The 22,036-nt window shown below is 42.6% G+C and overlaps 1 protein-coding gene across 1 annotated transcript in view; it reads right to left on the bottom strand.

The window, feature by feature from the left end:
- Positions 1–9,263, bottom strand: part of LOC114572494 (B-cell lymphoma/leukemia 11A) — a 65,837-nt gene extending 56,574 nt beyond the window's left edge. The window contains exons 1-5 of the mRNA XM_028604159.1: positions 9,171–9,263; positions 7,101–7,271; positions 4,994–5,110; positions 1,747–1,789; positions 373–849 (exon numbers count right to left, since the gene is read on the bottom strand). Of these exons, the coding sequence (XP_028459960.1) occupies positions 373–849; positions 1,747–1,789; positions 4,994–5,110; positions 7,101–7,271; positions 9,171–9,263 (901 nt within the window). The remainder of the gene's footprint in view (positions 1–372; positions 850–1,746; positions 1,790–4,993; positions 5,111–7,100; positions 7,272–9,170) is intronic.
- Between the last annotated feature and the right edge of the window lie 12,773 nt (positions 9,264–22,036).

Below are 22,036 nucleotides of genomic sequence, written 5' to 3'. Positions count from 1 at the left end.
GGCGGTATGATTGACATTTCCCCCCCCCCCATCCGCATTCTGCGAAGACCCGTCCTACTCTTCCTCTGATTGGCTAGCGCTCACTGCCTTCTTTACAGGATGCGGCGAGAAGTTCAAAGAATAACACTGCCTGAGAGGGCTCGGTAGATGACGGCAGGCTAAATGCTGATATGGCACACTGGCTAACGAGAACATTTTAAAATGGCACAGCACATTAAAAGAAAGTTTGCCGAACTCTACCAAGACGATCTGGCAGCCACTGCCTCAGTAAAGCTGCTGCTTCTCTGTTAACGGGAGCACCGCAGCGACAGTGCTCAGATCCCGACACATAGCTGACGTGTGTTTGGCTGGTGCGGAAGCAGCTCTGGTTACCTGGGAGGGGCTCCTGTTTGGGGCAAATCCCCCGAGGCAATAGGAAGCGTTCGTCATCATCGTCCGCCATGGTGGCCTGGACGCCCACTTCCACGGGCCTCCGGCTGCGCAGGGAGCCAAACGCGGGCGACGGGGTGAGGGCCAGGCCCGGGGAGGGCGAGGGGGGCTTGTCCAGCCCCCGGCCCACGGCCAGGCAGGGCGGCCCGTGGCATCGCTTCCTCTTGTGCTCGATGAAGAGCAGGATGTCCGCCAGGGGGAAGGTGGCTTGGCACTGGCCGCAGGTCAGCAGGTCCTGCTCCAGGGAGCCGTGGGCGTCGTGACCCGGCCGGGCCAGCCGGCCCACGGCCGGGCCCGGGTGGTGGTGGTGGTGGTGGTGGTGGTGGTGCCCGTTGAGGCTGCCGCTTTCTTCCGAGTGCTCCGAGCAGCGCTCCGACAGCTCCTCCGACGAGACGACGGCCGTGGAGAGGGGTTCGGCTGCTGGGGGGGCGGGCAGAGGGACAAGAAGAGGACGGTGGGAGGAAAGAGGGAGAGGGAGCATAAAAAGAAGAAATTAGAAGGTGACGCTCGGCAAGAAAGCAGCAACCACATCTTCATATTTTTCTTTTTTGTCTCTTGTAATTTCATCTGATGCAGCTATTTGTGGGACTAGATGACAAGAGGAGAAAACCTTTGTGCCTGTCACGTCGGGGATCAGAGTTAAAGAGTCAGAGCTAAGCAGAAGCCTGACATGTGGTGCACACAATAAGGGGGGTGAGAAAATGTGCCTTGTAATGAAAAGAAAGGCATGTAATGCAGGAGGGGAAATGATTACAATGCAAGCCGATGTCTGGATCACACATCATAAGAGAATAAATGGTGGGAAAGAATATCCCGAGTAGCTGCAAAGCTCAAATCAGATTCTTCAAAGATAACAATTTCGTAGCCAATGACAGGGGGAAGAAAGCATGGAAAACGATGGTTAAACACAGCATTCTGCCGAAAAAGTAACAAGACTCAACAGTCACTAAATAGGTGGATGAGTTTGACTTGCCTAACCTTGTTTGTACAGGTTCTGATCCTGTAATCAGCAGAAGGGAAAACTGTCACAAACATGTCCAACATATGTGTCGGGGAGAGGAAAGGGAAGAGAGTGTGTGTGTGTGTGTGTGTGTGTGTGTGTGTGTGTGTGTGTGTGTGTCAGGGAAAGGGAAAACTCTTCCCTCGGCCTCGATTACTTGTGTCCGACTTAGGGTTCTTAGATACCAGCCGCTTGTACAGCAGGAAATCGCCCCAAAATGAGCCGTTCAACCCCGATTCCTCACCCCTCTGAAGCCGGATTAACTCCTGACTACTTTTTTTTTTTTTTTTTTTTAAAGCCTTTTGTCAAGCTCAGACCGTCCTGCAGTGGAGCGAGAGGAGTGTGAACAGAGCGGCCCCGCTGAATTAGAGAAGCGAAACGGGAGAACATAATTCACTGTCTCGCTCTCTTTTAAAGAAGAATCTTCCAGTCCAAGGTGAAGAGTCTGACTCTGCGCTAGCCCGCCTAATGCATGTTGACCTTCTTTACCGCAGCTGCCAATTTCACATTTTTAATGAACTTAAAACCACTGAGAATCAAAAAATAGATTTTAATTTTCACTGTCTGGGTGATTGGTACAGATTTTGTCTGATAAAAGGGATAGGGTTCCTGTGCATGCATGTGGAAGAGAGAGAGAGAGAGAGAGAGTGTGTGTGTGTGTGTGTGTGTGAGAGAGAGAGAGAGAGAGAGAGAAAGTGAGAGAGAGATAGAGTCTGAATGTGGACTACATCCCCTCAAGGAAATATCATTTGAACGACGCAATCCTGCGCGACATCTGTGTGCAAACTAGGACATGGAGATAACATGATAAATTCCTGGCTTGCACCAACACACCACCACTACCCCCGTATCAACACCCCCTCTTCCTCTTCATCCTCCTCATCCTTCTCCTCTTTGATTTAACTTCAGGTCAACACAACGCCACGCAAGTTACACAACAGCTCCCGAGGGGGTGGGGTGGTGGGGGCATTACATTTAAAATCACAGGATAAAACAACAGCAACATATCTAATGAAAGCTGCATAATCTCTCAAGTTGAACTCAAGATGTGGATATCCAGGGTTTGAAAAAACATTTTGTTGGATTTAATGGTGCATGAGCAGGGAGGGTAGGAGACCTAAATATTTTATTTATTTTTTAAATACAAAGCGGGTCTCCGTGCACAGAGTTCAATTTCAATAAAATAGGAATCACTTATTTGTATGTATTTTTAAGGCAGTGTGACTGGGTGAAATAAACAGAATGAGGAGCAGAGAGGAGGATAATGTGTCTTTACACCGTATTAATATAAATCAGAACGTGAATAACAACACAATTACATTTGCTAAAGGAGAAAAAAAATAACAATAAAAAAATTAAGGTATAAATGTACTCTCAACTACAAATCCTTTTCCATGTTCCCCCTTTCTGATAAATTAAACAGCTAATACTAGAAAACGTAGCTGTTGGAAGACTGGCTCTCTGCATACCATCAAACTATTTAAATACATATTCTATCTTTGCAAAATATGGGAAATACGGACAATGAAATTTAATGTGGAGGAGGGAATGTAGATTTGTAACACACTGTTGAGTCTTGTTACATTTGAGCTACTTCAATTCAGCCTGATCATGCTGTTACAAAGCAAACACTGAATATGTAATGTATGCCAAATAATTCAATAGAAATATAGAATTGTAAGAAATATAGAAAATGAAAATCCAGGCGCTAAAAACAAGAATAAATCAGGGATGAGTGTTTGCTTGAAAACGACAAACCAAATTATGTGTTCTCTGTAAGCTAAATGAAATGAAACATGTGTGTGTGTGTGTGTGTGTGTGTGTGTGTGTGTGTGTGCTGTAATGTGGAGGGTCTGCAGTTATACTACAGTGTAGCTGCATATGCTGATTGCAGGCTTTATGTACTGTATGTAAAAATGTGATGCACAAAAAAGGAGAGATGGGTTTGAGGTGATGAAGAAGAATTGCAGATTTGGTGCTGGGGGTCCTCTTCCCTCCCTGCATCGATCTCCCCCCGCCCCCGCCTCCTTCCTCCCCATGTCTTGTATACTCTCCCTTTATTCTAAAGAGATCACCAAATAGTAGCCCGTCTATAGGGGTGGCGGTGAAACTGATCAGGTTTTAAGTTCAGCGCTGGGTTTTCTGATCGCGCTCTGCCTCCTAGCGACGGCACATGGACATGGCGACTGTGCTGTCACCCAGCCGGGGCCACACACACACACACACACACACTCTCTCTCTCTCTCTCTCTCTCTCTCTCTCTTTCTCGCTCTCCAAACCAAAAACTCAACAGTCAACATACCGAAACATAATCAAGCACTGATGCGTAAAGATGCCCAAATATCTTCTTGTTTTCTGTTTGCGGGCCGCTTACTGTGGAGAGCCGCTAAAACGCTGCGAGTGTGGCACATGGTGCGGTGATAAGCGCCACTTTGCCAAATGCTCCGCAGTTTTCCAACATACTTATCTGCTCCGCCGTCACATATCAGACTTGTGCGTCTAATAAACTCGAAAAAATAAAGCTTTGGTGAAAAAGAAACGCCGTGCGTAAAGACGGATACGGCCGACTCAACTACAACATTGTTGGAATTTGGTCGCTTTTCCCCCCACACGCTGCAGCTGCAACACACCAACAAGCTGATTTGATCCGTCTTACCTTAACTGTACATGAAGCTTTAGAATCATAAGTTGGAATCTTTGCAGGTCCAAATGTGGCTTCATCTGACAAATAACCAAAAACGACAGGACTTAATACGCTGCTGTCCTGTTGCTGTTTCTCGTCTCTAACTCTGGGCTGCAGCGGCTCTGCTGTCTGTGTTTTAGAGTGAAAGCTTCTCATCTAAACTAAACACCAATAAATATCCTTTTACATGAGAGGAATTGGGATTTTTATAAGTTTGTAAAAAACAAAAAAATCGATTTGTGTTGTCTGTAACGCGGTGCTGCTGATAAGAGGGAGGCAGTTGTAAACAGTCGGACACGAGATTTTTCAACCCTCGATCCAAAAATCCACCTCCAAGTTTTTTTTCCCCTGAAAATAATCCAAAAATAGAACGAGAGAGAGCAGATGAAAACCCCCTGCCCGCAGAGCTATCAGACAGCGGTATTCCGGGGGGTGATTTCTCCACGAAGCTCCGCGGAGAGGACGCGCTCTGTTACCGGGAGCACTGCGCGTTTCCACTGACCGGAGCGACCGTGGGGGCACCGGAGCCACAGCGAGTGCATCTAACAGCCTATGAATGCACATTCTCACCGTGTAATACAGAAGCAGTAACGGCCGTATACCGACACACAAAACTTTTCTCTCTCTTTCGGGCTTTCGGGATGTCCGAGCGGCTTTTACGCACGGAGGTGTCGCACTTTCTCTCCACACTGTTAAGTCCAGTTGACCGCGGGTCCGAGCGGTGCGTCCGGTGTCCACAAGCTCCTGTTTTGTTGCCCTCCCCCCCCCACCCCCCATCCCCTTTGCTGAATGAAATGAAAGGAAGTCAGAAGTGACATTTTCTTTCTTTTATCATCTCTACTTACGCGAAAAATCCCGTTTGCTTAAGTGCTGGGGTTTGCCTTGCTTGCGGCGAGACATGGTGGCTGGCGGCGGCGGCGTTCAGCGCGGATCACATCGGGGAGAGCCGGGGTGAGAGAGGAGACTCCAGTGGGGCAAAGAATGTCTTCATCCAACGCCTTTGACATCCACGAGAAAAAGGGGGAAAAAAGAAAATAAATTAGAAATAATACAAAGATGGCGCGGAGGCGAAGATGGATCGCGGGATCGCCGTCATGGCTTTTTTGAGAAAGGAGAGCAGAGAAAAAAGAGAGAGAGAGTGAGAGAGAGGTAGATAGAGAGAGAGAAGGGGAGAGAGATGGAAAAAATGGCAAAAGCCCCCCCCCCCCCCCCTCCTCCCCTCTGAGCCGTGCAAGTTCAAGTGCACGGACGTGACGTTCCCGACGAACTTGAACGTCAGGCGATGGACGGACACCCGACATACAAAAACATGGGCAGGGCCGAGGCACCCGGGTGGGAGTGGGAGTGGGAGGAGGGACGGACGGGACGCGCAATAACAACACCAATGGACGGTCATTAGAGAGAGAGAGAGAGAGAGAGAGAGAGAGAGAGAGAGAGAGAGAGAGAGAGAGAGAAAAGGGGACGGAGGAGAGGAGAAGGGAGGGAGGGAGGGAGAGAGGGAGGAGGGGGGGCTGGACATGAGAAATAGACCCAGTGGAAGCCAATGGACACAGAGATCAGGGGGGCCGGACAAGAGGCTCTTGGAGGGAGGGAGGGAGGAGTGTGTGTGTGTGTGTGTGTGTGTGTGTGAGAGAGAGAGAGAGAGAGAGAGAGAGAGAGAGAGAGAGAGAGAGTGTCTAATGAAAGCAATATGCAGAGAGAGAGAGAGGTGGACGCAAAACAGGGCAAGGGAAGCCGCGGACAGGAGCTCACTGGAGGGGGGCGGATATGATGCTGCTGCATATACAGACCGGAGTGTGTGTGTGTGTGTGTGTGTGTGTGTGTGTGTGTGTGTGTGTGTGTGTGTGCGTGCGTGCGTGCGTGTGTGTGTGTGCCTGTTTCCTTAAAGCGCGTGCACATTAAGGCTATGCTATGCAGATAGAGAGAAAGGAGATGCACGTGTTAAAATGACAAGGAGCGCAGCAAACTATCCGGTTGCAGCGAACAGGACGAACAGGTTGAACAAGCAAGAGAAATACAGACACAGGCTGTAGCCTGGGTGGCTTCACGTGTGCTCTACATATATATATATATATACATATATATATATGTATATACACGGTGTGGTCTGTTACTGCTCTGCGTGCAGATGATAATCACATCCCGGCCCCGTAAAACAAAGGAAAGAATCCAAGTAGTCATGCACCTTGATCTGCAATATTGCACGTGTTTTTTGTATAACAGTTTAAAAACAAGTGTTTAGAAATTTGCATTATGATTTATTAGGTCGGATCTGATCGGGATACCCCCAATAGTGGATACTTATCTATATGAACGCTATATTACACTCATAACAAAAAGGTTGGCAGAAAAACACGAGCACCATATGATTTTACAGAGCAAACGTTTTATTATTGTATTACCTTATTCTAGAAGCTAGAGGAATTCATGTCTGATCTTGTGCATGAGTGTTTATGTGCCGTCAATTCAAATCCAGCCCTCGCATTGTGAATACCGCTCACTGTCTACGGTATGAGTGTGTGTCTGTACTGAGGGGGGTACATTTAGAGACGGGGCACTATAGGTTCCAAAGCCCTCTGTCTGTCTGTCTGCCTGTCTGTCTGTCTGTTTGACTGATGTCTCCGTATCTGTCTGCGTGAAATCCACACTACCGCCCCGCGCGGACCGTGGGAGTGCGAGCGGGGCACATACGCGCCCCGTGTAATAACTTTCAGATGTGCCTCAGGTTCGAGCTGCATACGGTACGGAGGGGGGGGGGGGGTGTTGGTGGTGGTGGGGGGTGTGGAGAGGAGGAGAAGGAGGAGGAAGAAAAAGAGGAGGGGGAAGAGATTGTAAATACTCTTGTAATAAAGGGGGTTTGGTAATATAAGACGCGGGGCTTTAAACGGCAAAAGGCGCCGGCGCTGCCCAACGCGATCCGGGGATTTCAGAACGCTGGTTATGAGGTGAGGAAACACGGCGCAAAAATGGGAAGAAATAGAGACCCACTGGTGCTGTGCGGACGAGGTGGAAGAGGTACAGGAGGAGAAGACGGTAGAGATTCGCCCGGGAAAGCGGCACCGGCACCGGCACCGGCACCGGCGGCGGCTCCAGAGTAGGAGCCCGGAGCAGGAGCTGCAGTGGCGGCGGCGACTCTTGTGATGCTTCGGAGACCTGGAGCTACGCGCACTGACCGAAGAGGACGCGCACTTAATACCGAGGGGGTGGGGGTGGTGGAGGGAGCAAGACAAGAGAGAGAGGAGGAGAGGAGAGAGAGAGAGAGAGAGAGAGAGAGAGAGAGAGAGAGAGAGAGAGAGAGAGAGAGAAGCCGAAGGAGTTTAGGAGGAGGAGGTTCAACGTCAAGGGGGAAAAATGCATGACCAGTGAGTGAAATATTTTGCAGGTTGCAACTCGCTGCGTGGCTTATCAGACGGACCGGTGTGTGTGTGTGTGTGTACACGTACGTACGCGCGCGCGCGTGTGTGTGCGTGCGTGGCCATTATCCCGCACAGGGTGATTATCGCTTTTGTGACCTTATGTCAAAGTGCAGGCAGGTTTAAACCTTGCAGAAGAGATTTTTTATTTATTTTTTATTTTTAATGATAATAACACTTTGATCCTAACAAAACACAGTGTGATCTAATGGCATGGGCGGGTTGGATTTATCGGCCATGAATTGGTACACTGTAGTACTTTAGTCCTTCGTTGAATATTCACTCACGAAGCCAATTCAGAATGATAATGCTAATAGATTTATGGATTATTTCTCCTCGTGTAGATTTTAACTCGGTCCTGTATATAGATGGACTGCCATTAATTTTTTTTTTTTTTTATAGCCATATGAATTATTTTCTTTAGACAATTTAGCAGGAATCCATTAAGGTAGGGTGTAGATTAGTGAGAGGAATACATTTTTGTAACCAATTATTTGTAATATTTCGGAAGATACAGTGGTTGAGTATGGGTTTGGAAAATTGATTTTTAAATTTGACATTTTTCAAAGTGGATCCAAAAGGTGGAGACAGTGAACGTTAAGTGGAAGTTTATTTTAGATTTTTGTATTTCTTCATTCTGTGTTTGCCTCATTTGAGCGCGTTTGAGAATAAGATCATGTTTGTGCTGGTTTTCAAGATTTGCAGTTTTCATAAGGCGGATGTTGGATGTCAGCCTGGGCACTTTCCCTTTTGATTTTACCTTCTGTTCACAAAACAGCTTGAAAAATACAAACGGCTCTGTCAGTGATGGAGAGGCTACACTCCTTATAAAATACCCCTCTTCGCATCCATGTGTCGTGATAAGGATTAAACACGCGTTAAATATGCCCATAACCCACAGAGACAAGCTACAGTGTATTTTAAGGAGCGTAATTGGGGCTAAATGGGAACATTTTTTATTTATTTTTTCTGGCATTGGGTGTCCTGGGTGGCCTATTGCTGTCTGGATGGCGACAGGCGGCCACCGCACCCACCGAACCTGATCCAGTAACACTAGAAGCCTTTACGGCTGGGTGACACGGCGGAGCGTTCGGAGCTGCACCCGGAGTTAAAAACATCCTCGGGGAAGAGACTTCACCATATTATTAATATTTATGATTACGTTTTTAGGACTTTTCAGCTACGGGCAGTATGTCATTTCACGTTACAGTCGATATAGCAAAGCCCTTGCATCATTTGGCACCAAAACTCCCAAATCTTTACGTCCCTTTACGCACAAAGTGGAGCAACTACTGATGGCTTTCTAAACATTGTGTTAGTGGTAAGAGCCGTGCAGCTCATCTATCACGTCAAACTTGTTCTCCTGAGCCCATGCCATCCCCAATTGGTACCCACACTTAAAGGGGCCCTCGTTTGACACCCTCCACACACACACACACACACACACACACACACACACACACACACACACACACACACACACACACACACACACATCCGGGAGCATCAAACTTGACCTCTCCCTACACCCCGCTCCATCTGTTGGCAACATAGTGTTTTTCCTTTTTCTCTTCCTTCTCCTCGTCCTCTGACTTTATAAGACACACACACACACACACACACACACACACACATATATACTCACATTGATCAAAGCCCGTAGAGCTGCTCGGACTCCGGGAGCGCGCAGGGGATTCTCTATATGTAAATGCCGCGCGTCGCCGGTTCCGTCCTTCATCAGTCAGGCTGCATGCTTAATGTGGAGGAAGCATGACCTGGGTGGATGTTTCTCTATATATGTGCATAGATATGTCTCACCGAGTCTCAAATTGTCTTTTTCTTTTTTAAACAGACTGAGAGTAGCTAATAAGCAAGAATCATCCGGACTTACTTTGGTAGCCACAGGCCGCATTCAGGTGTGTGTTAAGATAAAATATAGAAGTACGCTATATTTTCTGCGCCATATGTAGGCCATGCCGTCTTTAACTTTCTTTCTCCGATTCAGCACTTTTATTCGCTTGCTAAGGCGGCTGCAACTTCTATCAGCCTATATATTCTCTACTTATGTGCACTGAGCGAATGGACAGCGGCGTGCTTTGATGATGGTTCATAAAACGGGGAGGAGGGAGAGTTTTAGGCTTTGTAAGGAGCGTGAAAAGAGCGGAGAGACTACATGGCATCAGGCCGGCGGTGGTCACATGCATGGCGCGCCTTCCCTGCACGCACGACGGCTCCGGGGAAATTGAGTGACTGGGGGCGCATTTCAATATATGGAAATGACCGGAGGGGGGGCTTCGGAGATAAATCAGCTCCAATCCGTCCATACCCCCACCCCGCACACAGTCCCCCTCCTGTTTTTCATGCTACTCTTCATACCTTCAGTTCTCTCTCTCTCTCTCTCTCTCTCTCTCTCTCTCTCTCTCTCTCTCTCCAGCCGCTGCTTTTATCATAATTTCCCAAACCGTGCGTAAAGACGCGCAGTGTAAACTGCCATTACCGGCGTTATATAACCTACAAAGTCAGAATGGAAAGGCTACATCAAATACGTCCAACGGCGGATGGGGCCTGACAGTGATGTTTTTTTTTTTTAGTTTGAGTCTTTAATTAAAGGATCTGATCTCCAGTCTGTGATCAACGTAGAAAAACATGTAATAATGTACATACGAAACCATTTCGCATCGGCAGGTTATATTCATAGACATACAAAAGTAACGTTTGAACCTGTTTAAGGTGCTTTTACACCGCTGAACCTACTTGAACCAAAGTAAGTAGAAATTCAATGCAATTTTGTAAATCGTCAATGGGGCCCCGGGTGGCCCCACTTTGAAATGGATGGTTAATTGTTAGGCATTCATGCACAGTTCATCTGCACCCGTTTATCCTGTGTTTCGCGGACGTTATTGCTAAACTAATATTTTATGTTTAACGACAAAAATCACACAAAAAATATATTTCTTTTACAAGTAACTCTTTCCAGTGCTGTGACCAAAAAAAAAAAATATATATATATATATTCATGTGCTTATTTCCAGTGGTAATTAACTCCAAATCCCTGTTAAATCTAGTCCCTGGCTTTTTATGGAGGAATTCAGGCTCTGCTACCCCCCCCCTCCACATCCTTTTACACACACACACACACACACACACACACACACTCCCAGCCTCCCATCCCAAAAGCTTTACAATAAAGGGAGAGGGATGGATTTCACAACGTGCTATTATCACATCGGGGGATGTGTGCGCACACCGTTGCGTCGGGCCGGTGGTATTAGATGAAATCAAGCGGGATTACACGTCTATAGAGCAAATTATCAGGGACCCCCCCCACACACACACACACACACACACACACACACACACACACACACACCACCAACCCCTCACATCCTTCCACCGTCCGATCTGATCTTCCTCTGTATAATGTGTGACACTGAGTCAGAGACAGACGGGGCGACCTCTGGAAGCATGGCAGCGGCCCGGGTTCGAATCCGACCTGCGGCACTTTTCTGCGGTTTCATCCCTTCTCTGCCCTCCTATCCCATTTCCTGTCCATCTATTTCACTATCTAATGAAACAAACAAACCAAAAAATAGTCAGCGATCATTTCAGTCAAAGGAAGTAGACATGAAGGGCATCCAAACTTTGTGCGACCAGAAAAAAATAAAATATTTGAGAACACGCTGTATTCATCTTTACTCTGTAGCCTAAGTATCTCAACTTTACATTCAATGACTGACACAGCTGTAACAAAGGCATATCTCACTCTTCTGCTTTGGGACCGATTGGGGAGAAAAAACCTCCACAGGACCCCCGGAGGGTACCAGACAGACCACAACACCCGCAGCAGACTACACAGGACCCGGTGTCTTTATCCCCTCTCCCACCCTCCACCACCACCACCACCACCACACAATCCATCCATCCATCTGCCTGTAATGCACGGACGTGTTTATAGCCGCCGTAGTTAGGTCGTTGTTAATTTTACACTAAATGGGTTGTTATGAAGATGAATGGCGGGAGGGAAATGGTACACTTGGGACAGCGGAGTGAGGGTTAGCCTATAGCTATAGGGATCTGTAAAGCAGGCACAGGATGTGAGGGTAGTAGAGTGGTCTGAAACGGGCCTATTGGTGTTGCTGATGCTGAGATGTTCTCCAACGCATCGTGGTTAGAAGTTACTGATGGTCTTAAGGTCGGACTGATGGCACGTTTGGGACTGAAAGCTGCTGATTTTCATATGAATATCGGTGTTGATAAATCATCTTGAAAATAAATGCAAGTCTAAGGTTGTTTTTTTTTTTTTTTTTTTTTTTTTTTTTAAATCGGGATTCTGATTAAATGAATTAAGCGTTATTAGCGGAAGAGAAGAACCAGCAAAACTGCAATAAACTATAACATGTCAAAAAGATGCAAACGTGTATGGATGGTGGCAAAATATATATATATACATACATTCATTTTAGTGCATATAATACTAAGCTATTAAAATAACTGTTGGCATAATTTCATGAATCATGTTTTAATTTAATAAAAAATCTTTAGTATGAACTGCATCTGTGGATGACTACCTTACCTTACATGCAGGCCAGTAAGCCTATCATCAATGTGTGCGTGTGTTGGACTCATGAAGTCAAAAAATTAACAATAATTTGGTGGTCTAAGGACTCTAAGGACTCTAAGGACCCCCCTCAGGTCTTTGGTGTATATAATAATCTTTAGGATAGAATAAATAGATAAAGACCCCCGTCAACATCTGAAGCTCCACTGACTCCTGTCGAGGGGGCTTTCATGCCTTAACATCTTCAAACACGGACTCTAGCCCCCTCTAGTGTCCGGATCCCGCCAGTGTGAGAGCGCAGGGAGATGGAGTGGATGGAGAGGTAGGCTAAAGAGGGGCCCCCAACAGGCTGCAGTTGGGCCCGCGGAGGGCCCGGAGCATCACACCGAGCTTCAGGATGGAAGGAAAGGATTTTTGAACTTCATTCAATTCGGATTAGTTTGGAAAAAATATCCATTAATATCAACCAAATAGGCTAAAAAAAAAAAGTCAGCGTGGAGAAGATGACACGGAGTGAGGGAGTATAGGCTACATTTGAGAATAAAAAAACCTCAGCAGAAAATAAGATAAATTACGATAGATTTTCGTCAGGATTTATAGTTCGGATTATATTATTATATTTATGTTGATAAGGCTGCTTAACCTTACCTCACACTGTATGACGACTATTATGATGTGCTGCACAACGGGCAGTGTGCAATCTTGTTGGCTAAAGCGGCAGTCTCTGCATGCAACATGAGCATGTCCATGCAGTGATGCAGCAGTCTGTGTCTGTGTACTTTATGTATGCATGTATGTGTATGTGTGTATGTGTGTATGTATGTATGTATGTATGTATGTATGTATGTATGTATGTATGCACTATGTTGTGTTGAATTCTTTAAACAGCAGGTATTGTATGTTGAAAAAAAAAAATACCTTCGGGACAATACAATCTATTTTTATCTCTTATAGCTCAAGATGTCAGTGGTTGTCAAATTGTAACGTCTTGACTAGATCAGTGGTTGGTGTTTATGGTTTTAAAACCCTGAAATCCTGATGTCCTTCACAACACAAAGACAACTTTCATTTCAGCAACTTTATCATGAGGCAAAACAAAACGATTGTCTTTATAAATGCTGATAGGTAAAGAAAAAAAAATATTGGTATTTGTGTGTATTTATTTACTTATGTCTTGCTTTGAGTCACCCTCTAGAAATCTCAACGACAAATCTGTAAAAAATATCTTATTTCCTTATCTTATTTCACGTCTATTATTATTATTATTTCTGTTACTATTATTATTAAGTATTATTATGAGGGCTTTTCATACCCCTAATAATGCCAATAAGGGTTGTAACAATTCCATTATGCGTGATATAACTGGTGTAATAGGAAATATTGCCCGAGTGATTGAGGATTAGGATCCGGTGCGATCACTCCGCGGCAGTGAGCAGCGGCTCAGAATGAACTGGGATCCGGTAAATCTCCGCTCAGCGTGGGCTTCCAGCGGGCCGCACCTCAGAGAGCTTAGTGATAAATCATGTATTTTTAATGAATATCAATAGAGGAACTCCCCACCCCCCAAAAAAAAAAAAAAATTAGAAAAAGCCAGGAGCCCGGCTAACTAATTAGATTAAGCGGCGGTGAGGGCCGGCCGGACGGGGGAATACTGCGGTAATGACTGCTATCACTGCGGCGGGTTTCTAATGGGCTCTGAAGGGGGGGGTGGGGGATTCAAACCATTAGCACCGAGGGGGTGGGGCATAACAAATAATGTGACATGACACCCTTCTGTTTCAGTCGGCTTGTTAAGCGCGGAGTCACTTCACCACGCGGATGACATCATCTTAATACCAGCGGTGGAAGAAGTATTCAGATCCTTTACTTAAGTAAAAGTACTAATACCACACTGTTAAAAATTATCTGTTACAAGTAAAAGTCTTGCATTGGAAATGCTACTTAAGTAAAAGTGTGTAGTGTCATCAGGAAAATGTACTTAAAGTATAACAAGTAAAAGTTCTCAATGCAGAAAAACCCTTTAGAAAGTGGAAAAGTTGATCGGCGGATCATTCCAGCTGTTGTGTATATTGTTGGGTAGGTAATAGCATATTTGATAAACTACATGTGTTTTGTGCAGTTCTGATACCACACTGTAATAATACTCTTATTTACTGTTATTACAAGTAAAAGTCCTGCATTGAAAATGTTGCTTAAGTTGAAAAACGACATGTGTTTTGTGTGCAAAAATCTTTAATCTGTATGAAGTTAACTACTGAAGCTGTCAGATCAACGTCGTGGAAAGTAAAAATGTACAACATTTCTTTCTGAAATGTAGCGGAGTAGAAGTAGAAAGTGGCATGAAAAGAAAAGACTCAAGTCAAGTACAAGTATCTCAACATTTGTACTTGAGTAAATGTATTTAGTTACATTCCAGTTTTCCACCATTGCTTAATACTACATCCTGTCCTCTGCACATTCTGTATATCCTGAACGTTTCTTTTTTCCTGCACTAATCCATACAGCCTCTTTTTTCTTCCTTAATGCTATGTAGTCATTGTTTGTTTCATATACATGTTTAAATATGTTTTTATAGGCTATGCACCATTAACCAAAGCAAAGTAGGAAGTGATACTTACCTGGCAATAAATCCTTTTCTGATTCTGACCCCTAAAATTCTTTCTTTCAATCACTTTTATTTTTTCAATTGATACAGGTTTCACACCTGTAAGGTTAACATGTTCACTCACATATTTAAAGTGCTCATATTATGCTAATTTTCAGGTTCATAATTGTATTTAGAGGTTGTACCAGAATAGGTTTACATGTTTTAATTTTCAAAAAACACCATATTTTGGTTGTACTGCACATTGGTGCAGCTCCTCTTTTCACCCTGTGTGTTGAGCTCTCTGTTTTAGCTACAGAGTGAGGCATCACACTTCTGTCCCATCTTTGTTGGGAGTTGCACATGCAGAGTAGCTAGGTAAGGACTACTAGCCAGTCAGAAGCAGAGTATGAGGGCGTGCCCTGACAGTAGCTAGGTAAGGACTACTAGCCAGTCAGAAGCAGAGTATGAGGGCGTGCCCTGACAGTAGCTAGGTAAGGACTACTAGCCAGTCAGAAGCAAAGTATGAGGGCGTGCCATGCTAGCAGCTAGGCGAGCATTATAACGTGTGTTACAAAGTGACCACGTTGGTCTCTGAAGTAAAGGCTGGACTACAATAGAGCTGTTTGGAGCAGTTAGTGACCAGTGTTTTCTGTTGGAGATGGTAAGTCCCTTTGGGGGGGACTTAGGACTTTTTCACTTTGTAAACCTATAACGTGCACAAAAAGATATATAACACAATAAAGGTAAGGGGAAAAGCCAAAAAGCATAACATGAGCACTAAAGTTAATTTACTGAAAATATATTTACAGTGTTTATACAGTTAACTATTTACATATTTGTGTTTACACAGTCAGTATTTGCATAATTTACATGTTTCGTTATTTACATCAGCAGTTATGAATCTACCTCTGTGGTTTCCCCTTACATTTACCTGAGTCTATGAGCTCTGCTAGCGTCTGATTGGTTAGGTCAGCTACCTGTGAGGGAGAGACAAGGACGTGTTGTTATTGTGGAGCTGATGAAGTGTAAAAGTGCTGCCTAACAAAGTTATCCGTCTTAGCGCTGTCTTAGGCGTCTCACAGTAGGGACATTGCAATGTATTGCCATGGCAACATGTGCTGTCCTGATGCCTCCTTGCACCATGCCTAAGGCACGTTCCCCTGGGCGTCTTTCTTTTGGTGTTTTTCAGCAATTAGAAAGGTCTCTTTACTTTTCTAATTTCTTATAACTGTTACTGTCTTTTCAACTGTTCAGCAGATGCATGTTCATTAATTGTTTATGGTTCATTGAACAAGCATGGAAAAACATTGTTAAAACCCTTTACAATGAAGATCTCTAAAGTGATTTTGATTTTTACAAAAGTATCTTTAAAATACAGTGTCCTGAAGAAGGGACGTTTCTTTTTTTGCTGACTTTATATAGATACAAAATAACTGTTGCACATGCGGTAGAATGACATTATCGTCTTGACATATAGTGTATGTGGTTTCAGCGTATGATTGGTTAGTTCAGCTCCATGTGAGGGAGAAACAAGGAAGTGTTTGGGGGGTCCTATATATGCACAAATGGAGAGATGTCAGAGTGAGGGGGGGGCTGTGACTGCTGGACATGCGCCCCGAGGCACCTTGGCACCCCACTCCCTACTTCGGTCCGTACGGCGACCCTCCGGTTCCCAACCCAACTCCCTACGGACTGAGCTACTGCCACCCATATCTACTTTGACTTACAGACGAAAGAAAAGATGAGGAAAAAAAAGAGACAACAACACAAAGAGAAATCATCATCCTTGATATTATAACAACAATAACGCTGAGATGTTCCATGTGGACTCTCATCTTTTGGGATCACTTGGATCCCAAAGTTGCTAAACATTTGAATATGATTTCAGCTTAGTCAACTCTAGATCTCAGGACTCCTGAACTTCTGTGTTCACAGAGCATATTTCAGTGGAGCGATGGCTGACGACTGACAACATATTTATCATCATAAGTCATCGAAACATTGTTTTCACGAATGACAAATCACACAAGATGAATAAGACTTATTGTGCCCTTTAGAGAAAGACGCTAAAACAACACATGGCTGCTATTTCCCATATCCTATAATAAAGTACAGGATGTTACTGTACTTTACATTAACACAACTATTGCAGCAAACTTCATGTAATATTTTAGCATCGGGAGATGCCTTACACCAGAGCAAAGCACCTAATTATAACCTTTTACACTTTTCAAAATGAAGTTATACAAAGTGCATTACAGGGAAACGTTTTCATGCAAAAACAGTTCACGTGTCAGCCATGATTATATTCACCAGGGACAGCAATCACTGGGAAACATCACTATGAAACACTTCATCTCTCAAAGTCGTCTCGTTTTATTTTCATGTCTTCTGGCCTGGTTGATATCTCGTATTAACCCTTGTTTGGTGTTCATATTTTTGTTACACAGCCAATGTCCCCGGGTCTGGTGGACCCACCACATTATTAGCCTTTTAAATTAATACAGACTTAACAATTTATGTAAAAATACTTAACAGATGTTTACTTTAGCTTAATTACCAATGATATATACATCTTTTATGATTCATATTTGCCATTTACCCCTGTGAGATCACATTTATGATCATATGATCATTTTTGTTTTTTGTGAGAAAACAAGGAAATTCAATGTGTCGATGGATAATCACAGACGTAAAGTTTAGTCGGGATAAGGTTTTGAAACCATTTACATTTTTTTTCTTCAAATGCTATAAAAATGAAATAAAACAAATTCTTTTTCCAGCTATTTAATGGCATCAGGTAATATTGTCTTTGTCCAATGGCAGCAGTGCCAGTTAGCTTTTTGCACACTGAGAAGAAACCCAATAAATGATCTGTAGTTTCTAACTGAGATGCCTCTAAATTCAAATCAATTCAATTTTATTTATAATATCAAATCATAACAGGAGTTATCTCAAGACACACTTTACAGATAGAGTAGGTCTTAGACCACACTCTATAATTTACAAAGACCCAACAGTTTCCCACAAGCAAGCATTTGGTGCAACAGTGGCGAGGAAAAACGTCCTTGTAGGTAGAAACTTCAGACAGAACCTGACTCTTTGTCATCTCATCTGTCACTGCCGGTTTGGACACAGACACAGATACAGATATACAGATACAGAGAAATATCATTCATAATAATTATAGCAGTTGGAATGATGAACAGTGGCAGTTATAGTCACAATAAAGATAGTGGAACTATGACTAGAAATAATAGTTGTAGCAGTTCTAAATAACATAAAACACACTAAAAATCCAATCAATGATTATTTTGGTGTGTATTCAAAACCATGTTGATAATGAATCAGTCCTGAGTAGCCTTGGTTGCATGCAATGACTAAGCTGCCTACTTTTATTTTAAAGGGTTAATAGATGTTTCTTATGGATATGTTTTAAATACAACACATTTAATACTGTAAATATAGCATATATTATACAGACAATGCTGTGTTACGGCCTGTTTATTTGCACATTCAGAACTTTCACAATTCAAGGTTCAGTTTTGCCATTTTCTTTATTTCTATATTCATTATTTTACTCTCTAAATGGTTTGTCAATACAATGTATTTACCTGTCATACCATAAGCTTAAACTGAGAGGGGGGAATGAGAATGATTTTCAATGCTCTAATAGTTTTTTACCAAGTAATTCAGTTCTTATAACTTACCACAAGATGACACTAAAGAGCTTAAAATATCTCTCTTTATAAAGAGCTTGAGTTTCTCTTCTCTGGACGGCCGCAGAGCTGCTGTCACTGATGAATTTTGATCAAAAACATTTGATTTTGTGTGTGGGTTTTTTTCATATTTTCTTCACATTTGACATCTTTTCATTGCATGCTTATGTTTTATTGATCGTATGTTCACTTCAGGATGATTTTTAACCTAAGGGAAAATAAAGTTGAATTCAAAGTGTGACTGTGTATATTTTACATAACTATGAAAGTATATGCTAAAGAGTTAACTTGTCACACATATCATAATGGAAACTATGGTTTAAAGACTTTCTGACAAAAAAAAAAAACACATTCCGTCTCATATGAAGTTGAAGTTGTTAGCCCTGTTCATATCTTAAAACAAACCCTGAGTTTATCTGGATGGCTATGAGACTTTCCTAATAAGCAGGACTCACCTCTGCCCTGATGTGTGCTGGTTGGGTTGCTGGTTTGAACCCCGGCCCTCCCTGTCCACATAGACACTGAGGCTCAGGTTGCTCCTGATGGCCGGGCCGTTGGTGTGTGAGTGTGTCTATGAATGGATAAATGAGATCCAATAAAAGTCCCTAAGGCTTAGAAACAAAAGAGTCTCTTACATTTAACATTTGCACTTTCTTGTCAGTATACATAAATATGTCATGATGATGATGATTAGGTCAGAATTGATACCTGCCTTTCTGAGCAGACGATGCAATAAGCTTCTCAGCATGATGACAGAAATTGTTAACGCTTAACTTGATGGTAATAAAACCCTGACTGTCCCAAACCAACTGTCCTGAATAAAATAAGTTTGAGTGACATCTTCCAATTGACTTTCTACCTGCAGAAAGATGAAGTCCATCACTTTTCCAGCCATGCTTCAACTTCTGTTACGCTGTTAATAAGTTGGGAGTCCCAGATGAAAGATGTGAAATATCTATTAACTCTAAAAAATAAGCATTCATGAGCCTGAGAAGTCCTGTTATTCTAGCGATGCGTGTATCTATTGAACTACTATATTAGTATTTTGCACTAACAGTGATTTCCAGCCAGGGGTACTTGTACTCCGGGGTACTTCTGCAGTTGCCAGGGGGTACGTGGAAAGATCATAGAGTAGATTAAGTAGAAATTGAAGTTAGGATTATATTGGAAGAATATATTCACATATTAACATTAAGTCAATGTAAAACCAGAACACTACATGTTGCAGTTATGTTACTGTGTAAAAACAGTTAGCAAGCCAGGACAGAAGTTTAGCCAAAAATAATGAATAAATGGTAGAAATAACTAGTTAAAAGTAATGACTAAACATCTCAAATGATTAGCTAAAGTAATGGAGAAATTAAACAAAAAAGCTAAAAGTTGAAATAGTTAGCTAAAAGTTGAAATAGTTAGCTAACGTAATGGAGAAACGATTAAAATAACTAAAAGTTTAAATAGTTAGCTAAAGGTTGAAATAGTTAGCTAACGTAATGGAGAAACGATTAAAATAACTAAAAGTTTAAATAGTTAGCTAAAGGTTGAAATAGTTAGATAACGTATTGGAGAAACGATTAAAATAACTAAAAGTTGAAATAGTTAGCTAATGGTTGAAATAGTTAACTAAAAGTAATGGCTTAAAGTAATGTTAATGGCTATAGTTGAAACATTCAGCTTCACTCCAACTAGTAGCCTAGAAGTAGTAGTACGGTTGCTGACCAAACCCACCTTATTATTAACAGTTCAATTGTATGAAATAATCTACTTTTATATAATAAATAGTGTTATACATTTAGAACATACATTGTGAATTGATGAAGGGGTACACAAGTTCACCTAACAGGGCTGTGGGAAACACAGATAACATCTTTAAGATGTCATTTTGTTCTTGTATGACAGAAGTATTAACAGGAAATTATTAATATAAAATTAGAAAATTAAACATATTAACCAGGTTTCTTGTCATGAGAAGAATATAGAGTGAAATACACACCATCAGAATGGATTTAAAAAAATGTCAGTCATCCGTAGTCACACCACAAAGTGGCAGTAGTAGCCTGGGCTGAGGTCCACAATGAAGATGCAACAAAAACGATCAAGAACTCACACACAAAGAACTAGTTGCTAGTAAATGTTTTACATGTTTTATCAATAATCATCCATAGTCAGTCAAAGTCTAGCCTGCATATATATTGCTCTTTTTAAACTCTCAACATACGATATATTGTATATCTGCTAGGAAATACAAAAATAAAACGTTTTGTCAAACCAACAGTCCAAAACCCAGAAATATTTAGTTTGCTATCAGAAAGTACTAAGAAAACTAGCATATATCATCACTCTGTTGATTCATGTGTTGTATTACAACAATTTTAATTTACAGTTGGTGTCTTGGAAAATAATGACGCTGTAGTATACATTGGTTGATTGACAGACTCTTTCTGCATTGAGTACTTTTACTACTTTAAAATGTTAAGATACTTGTTCTTTACTTGAGTCTTTTCTTTTCGTGCCACTTTCTACTTCTACTCCGCTACATTTGAGAGAAATAATGTACTTTTAACTCCACTACATTGATCTGACAACTTTAGTTACTAGTTACTTTACAAATTAAGATTTCTGCACAGAAAACACATAGCAGAGTATTTTTACAGTGTGGTATTAGTACTTTTACTTAAGTAAAGAATCTGAATATTTCTTCCACCACTGACAACAATTCGTATGACATGCTATGAAATTACAGCAACCGCCGGCCGGTCACATGACAGTTAAGTTTAGCGAGCTTTACAGTCAAATTTAGCTGAGAAAAAGTGACTGTGAGCTCAGCTGTGAGGTTACAGTCATTTCATGGGCCATTGCAGTTGAGTTTAGCCGACAAAAGGTGAATGTCAGTTTAGCCACCAAAACGACTAGTTAAAGTGCTCATATTATGCTCATTTTCAGGTTCACAATTGTATTTAGAAGTTGTATCAGAATAGGTTTATGAGGTTTAATGTTCATAAAACACCATATCTTTGTTGTACTACACATTGCTGCAGCTCCTCTTTTCACCCTGTGTGTTGAGCTCTCTGTTTTAGCTACAGAGTTAGGCATCGCACTTCTGTTCCATCTTTGTTGGGAGTCGCACATGTGTAGTACCTACGTCAGCACTGCTAGCCAGTCAGAAGCAGAGTATGAGGGCGTGCCGCGCTAGCAGCTAGGCGAGCATTATAACGTGTGTTACAAAGTGACGAGCGTTTGTCACGGAAGTAAAGGCTGGACTACAATAGTAGAACAGTGTTTTCTGATGGAGATGGTAAGTCCCTTTGGGTTGGACTTTGGGCTTTTTCCCTTTGTAAACTTATACCGTGCACAAAAAAGATATATAACACAATAAAGGAAAGGAAAAAGCCAAAAAGCATAATATGAGCACTTTAAGATCAGAAAAAAGATTGCGGTTTGGGTTAAAACACCTGTCCCCTAAAGTAGTACTCCCGGGACATGAACACCTGTTTTCTGGGTGAAAGTCTTGTGTTTTCCTATTACCTCTCCTGGGACACAAACTCTGCTCCCCTGCTTGAAATCCCTGTGTATTAAATATTAGAAAAAAAAAAATGATTGTGGTTTGGGTTTGGGTTAAAACACCGGTCACCTTAAGTAGTGCTGTCGGG

The sequence above is a fragment of the Perca flavescens genome, chromosome 17 (genome assembly GCF_004354835.1).
Source record: "Perca flavescens isolate YP-PL-M2 chromosome 17, PFLA_1.0, whole genome shotgun sequence".
Taxonomy (NCBI): Eukaryota; Metazoa; Chordata; class Actinopteri; order Perciformes; family Percidae; genus Perca; species Perca flavescens.
This window is presented reverse-complemented; position numbering and strand designations above follow the sequence as displayed.